This window comes from Pieris brassicae, chromosome 9, assembly GCF_905147105.1.
Source record: "Pieris brassicae chromosome 9, ilPieBrab1.1, whole genome shotgun sequence".
Taxonomy (NCBI): domain Eukaryota; kingdom Metazoa; phylum Arthropoda; class Insecta; order Lepidoptera; family Pieridae; genus Pieris; species Pieris brassicae.
In genome coordinates, this window is record NC_059673.1 from 16,365,142 (window position 1) to 16,383,728 (window position 18,587).

Consider the following 18,587-nt stretch of genomic DNA (forward strand, 5'->3'; position numbering starts at 1 on the left):
TTCACTGTAATTATTTCACACAGATTTTTCTCTCATAAATAACATTCTGTGCTTTTAAGAAATATGAAACTCCGTCTAAATAAATTTTATTTTCGTTATGAAAAACTGCAACTACAGTTGTGAAAAGAACGTTTTGCTTCATTGTTTTAATCAGGTTGATGAATTATTAATTTCTTGGTATAAAGCGTGTCCGAAAAAGACAAGTAAAACTATTGCTTTGATAAAAGTCTGATAATGGATCCAGGAAAACGGATGCAACGGACTCAATACTGAATATCTATTGCCTTATAAAAATATCGATTTATTCGACGCAAAACTGTCTTTTACCCACTCTGTAACTATACGTCAAGCTTTGTTGAGTAGTAAGATTTCCTCAATATATATACACTAATCGTTTGAATAAAGAAGATTTCGCCAGAATAAAGATGGTTGCCCACGAACAAAGCTTCCACCATCATGTGAATCGTAGCTATTCAAGTTCCTAACACCACGGGCCTAGTGAGATGGAAAAGGACCAAAACCATTTGAATTAGTGTTAGTCTTAAGTGGTAGATAAATATAACACTAGTACAGAGTGTCTACTACTATAAAGACTATATAAAGACTGTAAATAGTGTTATTAGACAATTTCTTATGTTAAATATCCTTATAAATTAGGTTAGACTTAAGTTACTTATTAGTCTTAAGTTAGATTATTATGTTCCATAATGTGTCAGTGACGTATTTAAAAAAATTTTTGAATCCGCATTGCTTTTTTAATGCAAATAGCGTATTCGTAGCTTGAAGAAAAAAAATCCTTCAATAGCAAACGTTCTTAGGATCGCCATAACGCCGTGAAGACAGTCTTAGTTCATATATAATCTTAAGATCTCTTACAAGTTTTGAATACAGAATTTCATTTAAAATTATTATCGCGGCCTTATCAGCTAAAGTATACGCTTGGTAAAGAACAATTTAGTATCATTACGCTAACAAGCAAAACAATCTGAAATAATTAGGGAGATAATTATAATGTTGCTCTAGTTTTAATATTCGCAACGATGCAATTTAATTACCAGCCTTGTTAATTGATTGACAACAAAATGTTTGTAGAATTTCAATTAGCATAAGGTAAACGCTGTTGCAAAGATAGTGAGTGTCGATTGCTGAAATCGGCAAAATTCAATCTCGCATCTATTGTATTGACGGCTTTCCAGTAAACTTTCAACAATTGGCAAATAGCTATCAGACAATGGAAATTAAATTATCATACAAAAGCGTGGAGGCGCACTTCTTAAATTTGCGTTTGGCTGGCTATTATCAAATTGATTTGCGGTCGGGGACGATCTATAGATCATTACATAGGTTTTACATGGGTTTTGTGCTTTCGTTGATATTAGTTTATACGATGCAGCAGGCTTTGAAGGTTTATGAGGTATGTACGAGCGCAGAGGTTTTAAATTAATATCCTTAAGAGAGTATAGATAACTCTGTCAAGTTAACGTCATTAAGATAATGTCGGATCTATAAGATAATGTTGGTGATGGTTTCTAGTTCCAAATATGATATGTTACTCAAGATTTCCACCAACAAACTTATTGTTATCATTCTAAAGCATTAATTATTAGCTTTAATGTATTTTTCATTCTAAATTTCGACTATGAAATCTAACGAAATGAAATGAAATGAAACGTTTGTGTTTCTTTTACAAAATGACAGAACTAAGCAAGTAATAAATATATAACCATAGTTATTTAACTGTTTTTAAAAATATTTTCATTTTTTTATCTGGAATTTAATTATATTTGTTCATTTAATAGCTATTTAATGATGGAAGTAACGTTTGCATATAAGTAATGTATTTCTTTAGCCCGTAGAAATGCCGCCATCTTGTCAAATATATTGGCTGAAATCGCGGTTATCCAGAGTGCGTAACGCCATATTTTTGACAATCGATTTTGTTGAATAACTATTAAATACGTTTAATGTTAGGACACGTTTCTTTAAACTTTTATTTGTTTTTTATTACTCAGGTCAGGGAGAATCTAGGGGATGTGATGGGGACAATGTTCTTATTTTTAACTCACACTGATGCTATTTACAAACAAATTCTATTATGGGCTCTACAAAATGACATCGAAGATCTTCTAGACACCATGAAAGGTATTATAATAATGCACATTAATGTAACCGCCTTGATTACAAGTTGGTTAATCATATGAGAAAGGTTAGGTATCGAAACTGTGTGGGCCTGGGTATCCGGAAGCTATTCCAGGAGGCTCCCTTCCCTCGGTGAAATAATATGCGCTGGTTCGGCTGTCGCGTGTCAGTATAATAAAAAAAGGAATCCAAAAATCCATAAGACTAAAACTAAGACTTAACATCAACGGTGACATATCTCATTCCAAAAAACTGGATCCTTCAATGATGGATCAAAAAAAGTAAATGCGGTACGGTCTATATTAAGTGCGCACGCGGCATCGGTTAAAATTTAACTCCCTTGCGCCGTTACGCCGGGACACCACCTACCATCTCCGGTTCATGTGTCAAAGTCAAATCGACAATTGTCATCCTTCTTTGATTGACACAGATTTAGCGCGAAAACTAAGGGATCTAGTTTTTGGGTAAGTAGGCGAGTGTGTGTATAATACACAATTATATTTTTAAATCAGATTTATACCACGGCTTATGTTTGTGTAGCCATCAATGCGTCAGATTGAAATGTCAGTACAATTTAGAAAATAATATCCGCGCGCTCTAATTTAAAAATTATATATTTACTTTATTAATTTTAAAACAGCCGACGTTTTGACACTGAAATTAAATGCCGTTATGTAAATTTTTGAAATAATAATAATCTGTTACGAACTTTTTTAGTATACCAGTTAGACAATCACTAGACATATTTCGTAATCTCTAATGAGAAACACCCGAATGTATTAAACGTGCTGCCTCTAAATCTTAAAAAAGTTTGATAAGGTAGTATATAAATATATACATAAATAACAGGTATGCTCCTCCAGGTACAATCCTCAGCTTATCACCATTGTAAGTGGCACAACAAAAAGTATGTTTTTAAACACGCTACAGGTCACTCCTATCGTAGATAGGTACCAATTCTTAAAAGACCGGCAACGCACTCGCGAGCCCTCTGGCATTGCGAGTGTCCATGGGCGGCGGTATCACTTTACATCAGGTGAGCCTCCTGCCCGTTTGACCCTGTTTTATAAAAATAAAAAAATTGTCTTTTCCAAATTCTTTATTTCTACCTACGTATAATAATCGTGACCTATTTTAACTATTAAGGCCTATGCCTTTATGAATAAGAGGTTGTATTTACAAGAGTAAATATTTGTTATTAGGTCCTTCATATAATCAAGGGAAAAAGGAGCATAATTATTACTTACTAAAAACGATCCGTTTTGCAAAATTACTGCTATTCTCCAACAATGCGTTGGCCGTCGCCACCACCTTTTTATGGTTTGTCTATCCGATTTACTTACATAGAAAGGGAATCCAATTGGATTTCACGATTTGGCTGCCTTTCGATGAAAACCAGGACCCATAGTAAGTTATCCTTTTATACCTCTGGTTTCTGAATCTGATCTAACCGTCCCCCCAGAGAAAACTGATGAATTTATTTATACAGACGTAATGAATAGTACTATAAAGGTACGTTAAACCCGTTAAAAATCGAATGATTTCAGTTTCTATATAACCTCAATTTATTCTTGGATTACTACAACCTGGCTTGCAATTGCTAACACAACAATGGATGCCATGATATCTACGCTTTTGGCACAAGTTAAGACTCAACTACATATACTGGGGTATATATTTTTAAATCTTTTTAATTATTCGTAAGACTCAGAGTCGTACATTAATAGTTTATAAGCTGTTTAGTTAGGATTTTAGAAATAAATACACAATATTACCAAAAGGAGTTAAAAGTTAGTGAGTTAAAATGTATTTTATGCGGCGCTAAGCTTCCCTTAACAACAGTTTAGTAATTTAAACGTACGTCTCTCTTTGTTGCTGGCTACTCTTGCCTGGCTGGGTAGGATTATTATTCTATGTGCGAAAATTAACATGTGTAAGAAGGATCTTGTGCGCTTTTTCCAAGCCAAAGGAAGAATCCTCAAACTTCTTCTGCCAGCCAAGTCTCCGGTATCTAAGATCGAGAAGTTGTATATAACTTTAGCGGTTGGAATACTTCGTAAGCGGGTGTAGGGTATGACGTCACCACAGTGATTGTAGCCTCGGGTTGTAGGTGTCGCTACAAAGACTTGCTCAAAAATTAACGATATGTGTCACGGAAAGACTGATTAACTTGTCTATAAAAATTAAAGAAATAGGCTTTCTGACACTTAACCAGACAGTGTTGTGGCGCCACAGGATTATTATTTTGTTACTATGCATTTAAGTAAAAAAAATTCAAAATAGATTATAAAAGTAATACATTAGTAGTTAAGGACACGTTTAATGTTTTGCCTTAACACCATTTCCAGAAGATCATATTAATATCTATGATAATATTATTTATACGATAATAAGACTAATTACAGTTACAATCTTACTACCATCGTTAATGAATGTAAGGAAGACCATGACAGTAGATCAGAAAATTTCTCATCAGTACTGCATCAGCGTTTTAAAAATATACTCAGGCACCATGAGGAAATCATAAGGTTAGAAAATTAAATATAAATAAGTATTTAAATAAATGTAAAAATATTTCAAAATTTTTATATATTTAAAAATAATTTTCGCGCCTATTCTTTAAAATCTGATACTATAAATGGACTAGTAAATAGTCAATTATTACTTAAATGAAATAAACTTTAAAACATGTTATATATGACATTACGAAAAAGTTTTAACTGCACTTTTTAGCTATCTGTGGCATGTCCTGACTTAGCGCCTGCGCAATGTGTTTGATTTGGCGCCTAATATGCGTGTTATTACTTATTACGCCGATTTTATAATAGCAAAATTTTGACTCTTGCTTTATTTTGTCGTAGAAATTTTTACATAAGTTAAGTTGAAGAAATGTTATGTTTTTTTTAAATATAATAACTTAAAACCTAAAAAGCGTTTAGTATAGTAGGTAAATCATTCTTAATAAATTTCGCTCCATATAAAATTTGTTCTGTATTAGCTAGCTAGTTACATGTTAGTTAGAAGACAAGACATTGGTATTAAAGCTAAACCCTGCAAGTTAGACTGTCAGTCTATTTAGACCCATTTGAGGCTTTAAATGCTACAATTTGCAAAGCAATGTTGCCAACTACAAATTGTAGAGCAGTACAAATTGTAAAATACAAATATATTATATTACCATACAAAATTCTAGTTCTGATATGTAATTACTAATTAAATTACTACAAGTAATTAAATTTTTTTAAAATTAAAAAAAAAAGTTTAGAAAAGAACGATGAACGAACGAACAATACAGCTACATATAATAATATTTCTAAGACATCTCAGTAAACATCTATCATCTCATATGGAATTATTTCTAATCGACAAACTTATTTTTGACATTTTACAGTCAAGATGAAAAAAAAATAATGAATAAATTTTTCATTATTATCGACTAAAAAACAGAATACCTAATGACTTATCTCGGAATAATAAGGGATTATATTATTAATTTTATTCGTTTATTGTAATTAACGGTTCGTCTTTCCATCAACTTCGATTTTGTTGACTATGGAGCAGATACTCTTCAAGTGCACAGGCGCTAAGGAAAGATTAGAGAATAAGATAAGGTAGATCAACGAATAAATACCGCAATACAGGAAATGCCAGCGTTAAAGGTACACTACCACAGAGATCAAACTTTTTAAATTTATTTTAATTTTCTTTTTATTATTACTTCGAGGTTAAGAAAATTGTAAAATTAAATTAGTATTTAAATAATTCGAAATTATATCGATACATTTTTGCAGGTTCACAAAAAATATTGAAAATATCTTCGGTAACGTTTTAGCGTATCAGTTCTTGATTGGCGGCTGGATTATTTGTACATCGGTTTATCGATTTGTTGACGTGAGTACTTAGTAGTAGTACTTATAAACCAGAGTAAGCGCTTATAGTAAAACCATTTTACTTAATAAATATAATTACAGATAGAAATTGCATCTATGGAGGGATTTCCAATGGTGACCTATATAATATGTATGCTATTTGAATTATTCATTTTTTGTTATTTTGGAAGTGAAGTTACTCAAGCGGTAAGTTTATTTAAAATACCTGATATCGCCTCTTTTATATCGGACTTATCAGCAGTTGTGTTAACGTACTTGCGAGTACATGTGAGTGTCTATTGGCGGCGATATGACATCAGGAGAGCCTCTTGCGCCTTCTTTTACATATAAAAATCTAAAATGTGTGTTTTCCGCATTTTCCCGTTTGCATGCTAACCGTTTTAGCTTTACCCAAACCAAAAAAAGAAATGCACATTATTAAGAAAAATATATTTTTTAAATACAACGCCTTTATCACAATTATATATTAATTGTAACACTCCACCCGAACCGTGCTCACACTAAGCCTCGATACGATTTCAATTTTCGAAAATAAACACAATTACAATAATAACAAGTTTTCAATAACGTAAAAGTGTATTTTATTTTATAAAAAAATATAAGATAAAATATATAATGGGAACAAAATTATTGAAGAATAATTAGAAGATTAAAGATTAAAAATAGAGATACAAAACACAATCACTTTAACCAAAGGTGGCTTTACTACCAAAACTCAGCTTTAAGTGGTTGTCATCAGCAACACTAATTTGACAGCCTCAATACACACTACACAAAAGTATTTGTGGACCACAGTCTTCGTTTCACAATATTAATTAACTACATTTTTAGAGTATACAACTCACAAACGATGCATACTCTATGAATTGGTTTGACATACCAGTTAAAAATCGTAAAGAATTAATTATATTTATGGAGAGAATTAATCGGCCCATACGCGTAATGGTCGGACGTATTGTACCCCTCTCAAACGATACTTTTGTTTCGGTAAGTTTAAATTGTGCATTATTTCATAAATTTTATAATTATTTATCTAAACCTAAAGAGAAAATAATATTTTAATAATTGTTTCAGTAAGAGGTTGTATTTTTTTTTTTTTTTTTGATGTTGCTTACTCTTGTAAAAACTCTTGAAGAAATGTCTTGTACGAAATTTAATTTGCTTTGTTTTAAATTATTTATTTATCGTTTATTGTCTTATTTTTCTCTATTTTATTTTATATAATTAAACAATAAAATTATGTAACGTTACAATAAAAGAACCACGATGGTTTGTAGTAACCATTGCAGTATTGTTTAGGAGCACGACAAGTTCAAGTCCAGTTCTTCTATATTTATTTCTAACGTATATAAATTGTCAAACCGTGCGTAGACTTACCAGGCAGTCTATGGCAACTATAGAGTAAAGACCTAAATCGATTCGTTGTATAGTCTGTAACATTGTTAAATTTAAAAACATATCTTCTAGAAAGTTAAAAGTGTTTATAACTTTTAGGTTTAAAACTATACAATAGAAAATAAGTCTATTCCGATGTTAGTACATTTGATAAAAAAAAACAGAAGTTCGATTGTGTATTTTAATACAAAATATTAATTCAAACAATAATGGAGAAGCTCGCCATTCAATATAGACTGATAAACCGCTGTTCCCCACGACAACGCGCAAGCTCACACATCATGACCATTGCAAAGCTACAAAAGTTACAGTTTTTGTAGTAGTGCTTTCTTCTTCTACTTTTTAAAAATATAGGAATTTTTTAAAGCCGTTTTCGTTTTCGCGAGTTTCCTCGCCTCTCATTCGACAAACTTCTAAAGGGATAAACAAACTGCCATCAAAATTGTGTAGATATTTTGAGCAAGTACTTTGATTAGCTGAAAGAAACTCTTTTTTTTATATTGAAAAAAAAAATCCTTACAAATCTCCAATAACACAGTTTTTTTTTATTTAAAAAATACTAATGCGTGACATTCTACTATAGAAAAAGGCGAGTAAATTTGTCGATGGTTTCGTCGATCCTCAATTATATTTTAATATAAGGATAGTATTTTAGCGACAATATTCAATTGTTTTTCCTAATTATAATGACTTTATCTTAATATAGCAATATGAAAAAGATTTCCTGTATATAGCAACATTAAGGTATATAGTTCTATTGGGTGTGCACGTACGACAGGCATAAGTGAGAATAATTCCTTTTTTTTACAGATCGTGAAGAGTTCATACAGCTTCTATGCTCTGTTGAGAAGCACAACTGAATAGCTTTTATCCCTAACACATCGAAGTTATAAACTATTATTAAGATTTTCAACTAGTGTGGGAGGTCACATTAAACAGATTTATGTTTATTTTTCAAGTTCACTATAATAAAATAATTTCCAACTAGACTATGATAATGTATAAAACATGCAGTACATGATCTCCTGTTTCTGCACTCAAACCTACACCCGGCTTGCAAACCCCACAATCGTTAAGTTATAGAAGTTTTATTTATTGATGTGCTCGTAATATTTTGTACCTGTTTAAACATTACATTTATCTAATACAGAGAAATTTGTAAAGATAAATTTCTACTATATTTCTCTAAGCGGCAGTAACTACTTTGATACGACGCCATCTATAGATCAACGAAGTATTTTGTTAGAATTAAAGCCTTAGTGTGAAATAATTCTGCTGAAGAAAATAAAGCTGTTGATTTGCACCAAGCAGATTAAAATAATAGCGTGTTTTTTTTTTAAATTACATTATAAACATGCATACAGCTGTTATCAGCAACCAACAAATTAATACATTACAATTTAACAATTTACACGAGATTGATAGTTGACAGCCGACATCTTCAGGGATGTCAGTCAAGTGACGAGATATTACGATTAGGTATAAAATTATCAAATATCAATAGTCAACTTAAAGTCTGAAGTCTCAACTCTCAACTCTTTAACTTCAATGAAATAAAAACCAAAATACTAGTTATTAATTCCTGTTAAAGTGTTACTTTGTAATTTGTTTAAACCTCTAATCGCAAGTAAAACGTGGTAAACCAAAACAGGTTTTTTACTTATCCCATTGGACTCCATACTATACTGTTACAGTAACATATAAGTTTTCACAGTGATCATTTTGTGGAGAGAATGGCCAAATACTTTTTACTGTTATTGCAATTTCTATGCCTTGCCTTGGCCTTACCTGTCGAAGAAAACACGATACAAATACAAAATGCTAACATAACAAACGAGTTAATTAGTTTAGCTAATAGTTGCGAAAACTTATTCTTGAGCAAATTAATTAAAAGTCAGTTGGAATACTGCAAAACAAAGCCAGGATATAATCATATAAATATGAATTGTTTAATATTTTATGAAATAAACAGTCAATTATGTACAGCATTTGGTCGATCAGAAATAGATCTAAAATTAAATTACACAAACAAAATTAATCTTACGTACAATGCACTAACATTATGTGATGATGCAAAGGAATGGAAATCTATTACACCACAATATAAAGCTATTTTGGACACATTATTTAAAACAAAAGTAGTTTGTGTTAAAGTGTGTAGTATTGACGATACATTTAGTGAAGATTCAAACTTTTTCTGTAAATATTTCAAATGGGGTACAGATTTGCTAACACTACAAAAGAAGTCTATGGCAGAAGTTGTTATTACCAACGAACCACCTAACCTAGATGTTTTTCCTGAAACCAAGTCTGAAGAAGCTATAACAACAAATAACGCTCCTATTTCACAAAATTTAAATAAGGAGTCACAAGAACATAAGGATTTGTCTGATAAATCCACTAAGCAGGAAATTCCTATAAAAACTGATGCAATAAAGCAAGATACAACTAAGAAGAGTCAACCATTAGCAAATATATCAACAACAAAAGTGGAAGAAAAGGAGCCAAATAAGGAAAATGATGTACCACAATCAACCTTAGTATCCAACAAAAAACCCACAAACGTAGAAGAAACATTGAAAGTTGATGTTGAGAAGGAAATTAAAGATATTGAGAAAGAAAATGATTTTAAACCAGTGGTTGATAATCCAAATGGTAATCTTGAACAGGATTTGGATGATACAAACAATGATTTTGGAAATGACCTTGGTAAGAGTTCATTACATTACATATTTATAATTGTTAATTTATCTGAAAAGATCATAAAGTACCATCTTATTCATCATATATCTAATTCTTAAATAGATGATGACTTATAAATATGTTTCCTTACATGGTTTAAGAAAGAAGCTAATTATTTACAAACCAAACTTATTATCTCTAAAAAAGTATTCATTATTCATTCTCACTAGCACACATCATATTCACCAAGTGAAGGTTACACCTTCTCATTAACAAAAATGATTCGTAGAACAGATTTAAAAATGCATTCTTATTCTCCTAAGTCACACTTAGCGCTAAGTGTGGAAACTGAATATCATGTTCAGAAAATTTGAGACTCCAGCTTCTAAGGGATACTCCTGTTAAAGCACTATGTGACAAAAAAAATTTGCTCTTTAGATTCAGATGACGATCCACTATCGGATGCAGACAATATTAATGATGGCAATGAACTGGAGCCAAAAGTCGAGAAACCCTTAAAGGAGAATTCAAGTATCAATAAATTACCACACACATCATTTATGGATATCCCGCAAAGAGGTAAATACATTTAATTTATCTAAGCATCTGTAAAGCCAGTATTTATTTAAAATGGTAGAATGAATGAAATTTAGAGTTGACTTTAGCTATCAAATATTTTCTCCTTATCTTTAACAATTAACTTAATATGATAAACAATTGAATTTGTGTTTATTGTTCCTGAATAAAAGGTATAGCCATAATAATCTTATTTTTAATTTATGATATAAATCAGTTCTTGATAACAATATGTTATAGTTAATAATATTAGTGACATTTAAAGATGCAATTTGATAAAATTGATTACTTATTTATCATTCAGTCTCAATTGAGTCTCTGGCTAACCTTTGCTTCAATTCTTTTTAAGGTTTAAAAAGAATATCTAATAAATTATTATCTTTTAATCAGATAAAACTGATAAAGTTTGTGATAAATTATTATGAAAATTATCAATAATGTTAAATGTAAAACATTAAAACTCAATTATTTAAACAGCTGGCTAAAGAACCTTGAAATAAATGCCTTTGTGCAATATTACTATAGTTAGTCCCAATGAAATGTCGATTTAAATACTATAATATTATAGTATTTACATGAAACCTGAATATTTAAGAATTGATGCTAAGGAAATTATTTGTTTTTTTTTTTGTGGAAAAGCACAATACTAAAAGAATCAGTTTAATTATTGTTTTGATTACATAATAAAAAAACATGTGTATGCATATACATGCATTAGATAATTCTTTAGCATAACAAGATAAAAAACTTTTCAAAAATTTGTTTGTTTAAAAAATGACACTAACAACAGAAAAAATTAAAATGTTTACTATAGCTAACTTTATAAAAAAAACTATCGCTTTTAAATAAAGCACATCTTAGTCATAATAGTACACTTCACAGTCAAAGTACACTTATGAAAGTCAACAGAAAATAAATTAAATTGATACTACCAGTTCGCAAGTCAAGGACGTAGGCGGTCAAGCGAGAAATAGCTCTGTTTTTGTTCTCTTGTTTATTATATTTATTAATTACAGAAGTGTATCCGAATGCAATACAAGACACTATTTCGGAAGAGGATGACCACTTCTTTCCATTCTTCCTGACAACCATTATTTTTGTGGTTCTGCTTTATGTTCTATATCATAACAAAAGCAGACTTACAAAACTGGTAAGAACTTTTATAACATATTTTATGAAACACGCTGTATAATGCTCCCTATCTCACTTTCTTCCTTGTTAAATCTTATGAATGTATGTGTCTGTCTCGTTTTCCCTTCGCTTTTTCGTTTATCGACTTTGTAATCACAACGATATAAAGAAGTTTTCACATAAAATAAAATCCTGCTTTTAATAGTTATGAAAACAAATGTATGCAAGCAAGCAATGTAAAAATGCATCTATTATAGTATTAGCAGGCCAAAGAAATGATGTAAAATATTAACTTAATTAGGACTAATATATTCCTAGGAAAACCTTTAAGTAATCAATTTCCAATTAGCTCCTTCATTTATGACATAAAATACTGATATAAAAACTTTTTCACTATCTGCTTTTCATAACTTTAGAAGGGATTATATATAATGTTTGATTTAAACGCCCTCTAGTTTGTTTAAGTCTAACTACGTTAGCTCTGAATATTCTAAAAACGAGGCTTAGTGCTAAGTCCCGTTCCACAAAAATGTGACATAACATACGGTAGTTATAGTTCGAAGATCTGTTTCAGAATCTTACCTTCGTCGTTCATATTCTTGTAGAAACAATTTGGACAAAAAGCAATTGTCAAATCTCCACCCACTGGTTGTGGGCGGCGTTGATTAATAACATAATAAATCTACTTTATATATATAATAACATAATAATCTATTATTAGATGATAATTTATAATAAAAATACTATATAAGCATTCTATAATATTTCCATTATGTATACAAGAGCCGAACAAGCAGTAAAAGTTGATTAATTATTATATTGATCGTCATGTTATGCACAAAATGTCCTCACCATAGAAATTCAAAGGAACGGAAGCAATCTTAAACCAATCCCGAATTTTTACGCTATTTGTATAATTATATAATTGAAAATACAGATACCGGCAAACTTCTTGAGCATTAAACAAGGGAGTGGGGGAAAGTTTGCGCATCGGACACAGCGCGGCACAAACGTCAACTGATTTACCAATCACGCGATCGACACGTTACTCTCCCTCCCCCCGCCGCGCCCCCTCCCAGTGATACCTAAAATTCGCTTCTGCGCAGGCAACGTCATTTGTTCAAGACGTTTGCCAGTATCTGTAACCATTATGAACTTTTGAAGTAATTGAAAATCAATTTTTAATTACTAATTTATTTTCCGCGTGCCGACTTCTATATTAATAACATGCATAGACATGATGTTTTATTTGTTTTTTTTTTCAGGTTTTGGGTCTCATTGTAGAAGGGCGTCAAACGAATCGCAGAAGAAATAGCCGAGGTCATGCATATAGACGACTCGACACTCTTGAGCAAGCAATGAGTGCCAATAGTACAGCGCCACCTAGTAAAATTATATACTAAACATAAAATAGGTATAGAAGTCGAGAACATGAAGTTTCGAGTGCTTATAGGCCAAACATTTTTATAGATGTTTTAAAAACACCTACGCTTCGTAGAAACTACCATTGGTATTTTGAATATTGATCCCTGGTTTTGCTCATAGGAAACTGTAACCTTTGTAACGAGAGGTTTACGATACGAACGACATTTTTTTTGTGTTTAAGTTTATTTACAAATACCCTCTATAAGTTTGCAATAGAAATTTTCCATACAAAAATTATTATTCAAATATATTAAGGGATTTTAGTGAGAAAATGAAAATTAAATGTCATAGGATGTGTCATGTGTCAAAGTCATATGTCAAGTACCAAGTACTCGATAAACATGTTGTGTGAATATTAATTTATTACATATTAACTGAAACCTTCAATAGATCTTGATTGTACTCTCGTAATATGTTTGAAAATATATTATTTTTCATTTTATAACATAAATTAATATTGTATATGTATATATCAGGGAAAATGTTTTTACAGATGTAGTCAGTATGTATTAATTTTACTATGGCAACTGTATAAACGTGCGTTTCTCTTTTAAACAACCCTATTGCCTTTTAAAAAATAGCCAGTTGTATCTAATAATAAAAATTTAAAAAAAAACTCGAATCATAATAATTTTCTACGATATTGTTAGTTATGGCGCAAAACTTATACGTTTCTAGTCTTATATTCTTTTGCATTATTCTGCTTCAGCTAAATAATATAATCGTGCATTTTCTATCGTTTCATAGAAATGTTCGTAATTAATACTTTTTTTATTGTTCGTTTTCGAAATTCGTTTGAAGTAGTTTGGAAGTTTTGTCTAACGAAAGAAGGTTCTCAATTGTATGTTTTAGGATGAGGTGCACTTTGCTTATAAGGAAGTGAAAAGTACAATATTATAGATATTTAAAAGAATATTCAATGTTGTATTAAGTATGTAAAACCCGTTAAATACTATTTCATAAGATCGCGAAAAAGACGCCTTAAGCGAGAATAATGACATTTATCTTCGACGGTTGAATAATATGAAAATATCTTTTAACGCTCTACGAAAACATAAAAATCAATTAATGGCTTGCCCAACTGTCAATAACAATACAACGCGTTTTTGTGTAATTACTGTAGTAATACTTGGAAGAATTTCGTTTTCTTTTTAAATTTAAATCGAACTTTACGTACACGTATACAAAGTATGTCTTGCGGTTTTTTTTTTATATAAATGCTTTTTCGTGAAATTTAGTGTCAATCCTGACAATAAAATCGTATGGATATCTTGAAGCCATTCAGCGTATTAAGATGTCTTTACTTTATTATGGAACAAAATTCTATTATATTTAGATCTCCGTAGTTGTTAGATTTCCATTTTTGTAATATTTACACGAATTTATGGATTTTTTACTCTAATCCCTTTAGAGCTAAATAAGTTCAGGTTCTAACGGTTGTAGCTGCTAATTATATTCTGAAACGTACATAATTAGGGGTTTAAGCACGATTTTTACTTACTTACAAGCTGTCATGTATAGCTTGGGATCCTAGCGCGGGCTACTCTGTGTTACTAAATTTCCTTCAAAGCTCCAATGAAAATAATATTCGTTTTTCAAATGGTTGTGAATGTTTGTTTAACTGAACACTGAACGTTGCTTCAAAGACTACAAAACTTTGTAAATTGTCATCTGTCATATTAGTTTTTTTTTACCACGCGCCAAGTTATTCTTGACAGATTTGTATATTTAGAAGCGAAATTTTAAGTAAGTTATTTTTTACGTTAATTTCTATTATTAATAAAGTTTTAAATTATATGTGTTTTTATTATTGTTAGTTTAAAATCATCATCAATCATCATTATAGTGTTCTAATTCAATTTGAATACTTCAATTCAACGTTTCTAAAAATTAAATATAATTTACTATACGTAATGCATTTTTCATATTTAATTTGTAAACGGATCTTCCGGATTCTTTTCATTGTATTTTTCCTAAAATTCTAGCTTTCATGTGTTGCCCACATGTAAACATATTTTGACTTTAAGAGGTCCTTTTTTATTATAAACACTGCATTTATGACCACAGATGTAGAAGCGATAATAATAAGCCTTTGAAAAGTCATATGTATATTTACGACAAAAAGTTTTTAATATTAAATGCGATGCCGACTGTACTTATACCAATAATACGTTGATAAAAGTACATTATCATCGATACAGGATATGTCAATTGGTAGAAATTAGACTAAGTAGTCTGTTTTTCCGTTGTACAATGTCGTTCATTAACACATTTTATTTCCCCATTTGAAAATTCTTACTCACATTAAACGAGATAATATAGATTATGCTAAAAGTTTTTACTAAGTCTAAATAATTACTAAAATGTCGTGCATGCATCGACCATTAAGCTTCAAATATTTCAAGACATTTATTTATCACTAGGGTTAACCTAGTTCACGATATCGAATATCGTACGTTCGAACCCAGCATAATAGATTAAGTTTTTTGTTTACCGGTACAGGAAATTCTGAGGTAACCAGCATTACTTAGGGTAATTTGAAAACTTAGCGCTTAGGACTACAGTATGTCAAAAAGATAATGGATGTTGACATACGAGAAACGACCCTTAAAATCGGTGAAATGCACCAGGCATTTTGTGTCTACTGTTTTACCTATAATTCAAAGAAAGACGCACTGAAATATACTATATAACGTTACAGAACCTCATACAAATTATTTTATATTACATTAACTTTAAATAAAGCGTTACGTCTTTCTCTATAATCTTATAACCTTGATAATGAGCTATCACTATCGCAAAATATAACACTTGGGGTCATCCGTCAATTTACGTCTTGACGATACACTTGTTAAGTTTGATACTGCACATTTGTAGGGAGCTATTCTGTTACAACTGCATTTCTTTTATAGACAAGTTAATTAGGTGATTTAATGTCATTACTCATCACTTATAATTTAATATATGAAAGCTATACGCTTTTGTTAAGAGCGACAAAAGTTTTAAAAAGTTAGAGACTGGAAAATGGAATTCAAGAAAATATTACTAACTTTCTTACATTTAAACAAAATATAAAGTTGTAGGTGCTTAGGCAGTCTGTGTTAGAATGTTTTTTTTAACTGTGTGTGAAATTCTAACTATAAGTACAAGTAGCGGCACGAAACTCTAGCGCTGACCGCGCTGCGCAATGGCGCAGAAGTAAAAAATAAGGTACCTGAAGGGGTTTAGCGGAATGAAGAGCGGGCGCTCGTAGCGTCGATTGGCTCTCCAGTCGCATTCCGTCCCCCGCACCGATACGACGCCCCGCGCACATCCCGTGTACAGTCGCGTCATTAATATTATTGTTACTGTTGTTACGTTTGAATTTGTTATTTTGTTGTTTGTTATTTCTTTTTAAGTTTATTTGTGACTTTAAAGTGAATATGCCTAGAACAAATACTGTTTTGAATAGACAAGCCAGGAAAATGGTTTATGACGTGAATTGTTTTTTAAAAAGGGAATCTAACGAATTAATTGATTCTTTGAAACAAATCTAAAGTGAGATTGACGAAGCTACAAATACTTTGTTCAGTCATTCGGACAGCAACATTGTAAATTTGAGCAAAACAAACTGCCGAAATCATTAAGGCAGGAAACATAAAATTTAACAGTATAATCAGCGAATTAGGTAAAATCCAAAAAAGGACAGTGGAGTCAACAAAGACGTCAATTGCAACGGTAAGAAACATCTCCAATCAAGCCAAAAGTTCTTATTTGATCATAGTGTTCAGAACACTTGGCAAAAAACGTTCCAGAACAAAACCGGTCACAATTATCGATAACTTCGACCAAGGAGTAATAAAGAGAACCATTCATAACTTTCTCAAGACAAATAATGAACTTCCTACCATCGGAAAGCTTAAAAAGCAGCTAGAAGATGACATACATTTCAAAGGTTCAGAACGAAGTCTTCGGCGAATAGTTAAGAGTTTGGAATTTCGGTGGAAAAACACCGAAAACAACCGGAAAGTGCTGATTGAGACTTCTAATATACGTTTGCAACGTATCGAATATTTAAGGAAAATAAAGGAATATCGCCAAGAGGGAAAGCCTATTATTTATACAGACGAATCTTACGTAGATTCATCGCACTCTTCTTCAAAAGCCTGGACCGATGGTACTACTAAAGGGCTTAAGAAACCTATTTCGAAAGGACAGCGAGTTGTCATTGTCCACGTAGGGTCTAATACTGGGTTGGTACCAAATCAGGCGACTACCACGACAATATGAATTTTGAAAACTACGAAAAATGGCTCCGAACCCAATTGATGCCTAACCCAGTTCCGTCGTGGTAGTCGACAACGCGTCCTATCATAATAAGCAGTGGGATCGCGTACCAACCTCTAATTCTAAAAAAGCTGACATGCAGGCCTGGCTCACTGAAAAAGGTATACAGTATGAGGAAACACATTTGAAACCTCAGTTATACAATTTAATAAAAATCAACAAAGATAAATTTAAAACATTTTCGAATGATCGAATCCTAGCTGAACGAGGTCATCAGGTACTGAGACTACCACCATATCAGCCCGACCTAAATCCGATTGAAATGGCATGGTCGGATATTAAACAATATGTAGGCAGCAAAAATATAAAATGGAGTGTCAGTAAATGTATAGATCTAATACAAAAAAAGGTTTTACTAATGGGTACATGGGATTGGCAAAAGTTGTGTAAAAAGGTGAAGGATATAGAAGAGCAATATGCAAAGAGTGATCATGTCGTGGTTTTGGTAACAGAACAATTCATTATTCATGTCGATGGAGACAGTTCCGAGGATAGCAATGAAGATGACGCTAGTGCCGACGAACGAAGCAGTCCTGAGCCCGGGCCCTCAGTAAGCAAAAGGCCTTGTCGCGAGATCATTGAAGGCGTGATACCGTTCTCTGATTCAGATTAATAAAATATTACAAATTAAAAGATAATGTTTTTATTTTTCTACATCCCATAAACTTATTAAAATATCTTAGGTCTTTTTTGGAAATACGTTCTATGTACAGACACTTTCTAACTGTCTTATTATATCTTATAGATAGGTAATATTACTTACATGCGCAGCAGCTATCCGTCACATTTCGTTCAGCTTAATATCGTTATTTAGGTAATTATTAATCAAAGTGGCATATAATGTATTGCGTGCGCGACAGTACAATCCCCTCCACGTATCGGCCAGCGCTAGACTTACGTGCCGCTGCCTATATAAGGGATATCCTAGGAGTTGCTATATTTCAAATTTTGTAATACATATTAACACTAATTTATGGATTTTTAACCGAATTAGTTTAGAGCTACATAAATTCAATATCTTAC

The 18,587-nt window shown here is 31.5% G+C and overlaps 2 protein-coding genes across 2 annotated transcripts; both read left to right on the forward strand.

Annotated features, from left to right (window-relative positions):
* Positions 1-1,231: 1,231 nt before the first annotated feature.
* On the forward strand, positions 1,232-8,737 carry LOC123714436 (odorant receptor 46a-like). Its single transcript, XM_045668676.1, has 9 exons — positions 1,232-1,414; positions 2,013-2,142; positions 3,342-3,546; positions 3,687-3,809; positions 4,545-4,667; positions 5,931-6,030; positions 6,111-6,215; positions 6,861-7,016; positions 8,235-8,737. The coding sequence occupies exons 1-9, from the start codon at positions 1,232-1,234 to the stop codon at positions 8,286-8,288; spliced, it is 1,179 nt and encodes a 392-aa protein (XP_045524632.1). The 3' UTR covers positions 8,289-8,737.
* A 180-nt stretch (positions 8,738-8,917) lies between these two features.
* Positions 8,918-14,321, forward strand: LOC123714307 (trans-Golgi network integral membrane protein 2-like). Its single transcript, XM_045668528.1, has 4 exons — positions 8,918-10,133; positions 10,545-10,685; positions 11,699-11,832; positions 13,079-14,321. Exons 1-4 carry the CDS (start codon positions 9,158-9,160, stop codon positions 13,214-13,216), a joined length of 1,389 nt encoding a protein of 462 aa, XP_045524484.1. The 5' UTR covers positions 8,918-9,157; the 3' UTR covers positions 13,217-14,321.
* The last annotated feature ends 4,266 nt before the right edge of the window (positions 14,322-18,587 follow it).

Bases quoted from the DNA above. Each gene is read 5' to 3' on its own strand.
- LOC123714436 (XM_045668676.1), top strand. From the start codon at position 1,232: ATGGAAATTAAATTATCATACAAAAGCGTGGAGGCGCACTTCTTAAAT. The intron at 1,415-2,012 runs GTATGTACGAGC...TTTATTACTCAG, and splicing joins AGGCTTTGAAGGTTTATGAG to GTCAGGGAGAATCTAGGGGA. The intron at 7,017-8,234 runs GTAAGTTTAAAT...TTTTTTTTACAG, and splicing joins CAAACGATACTTTTGTTTCG to ATCGTGAAGAGTTCATACAG.
- LOC123714307 (XM_045668528.1), top strand. From the start codon at position 9,158: ATGGCCAAATACTTTTTACTGTTATTGCAATTTCTATGCCTTGCCTTG. The intron at 10,134-10,544 runs GTAAGAGTTCAT...TTTGCTCTTTAG, and splicing joins TGATTTTGGAAATGACCTTG to ATTCAGATGACGATCCACTA. The intron at 11,833-13,078 runs GTAAGAACTTTT...TTTTTTTTTCAG, and splicing joins AAAGCAGACTTACAAAACTG to GTTTTGGGTCTCATTGTAGA.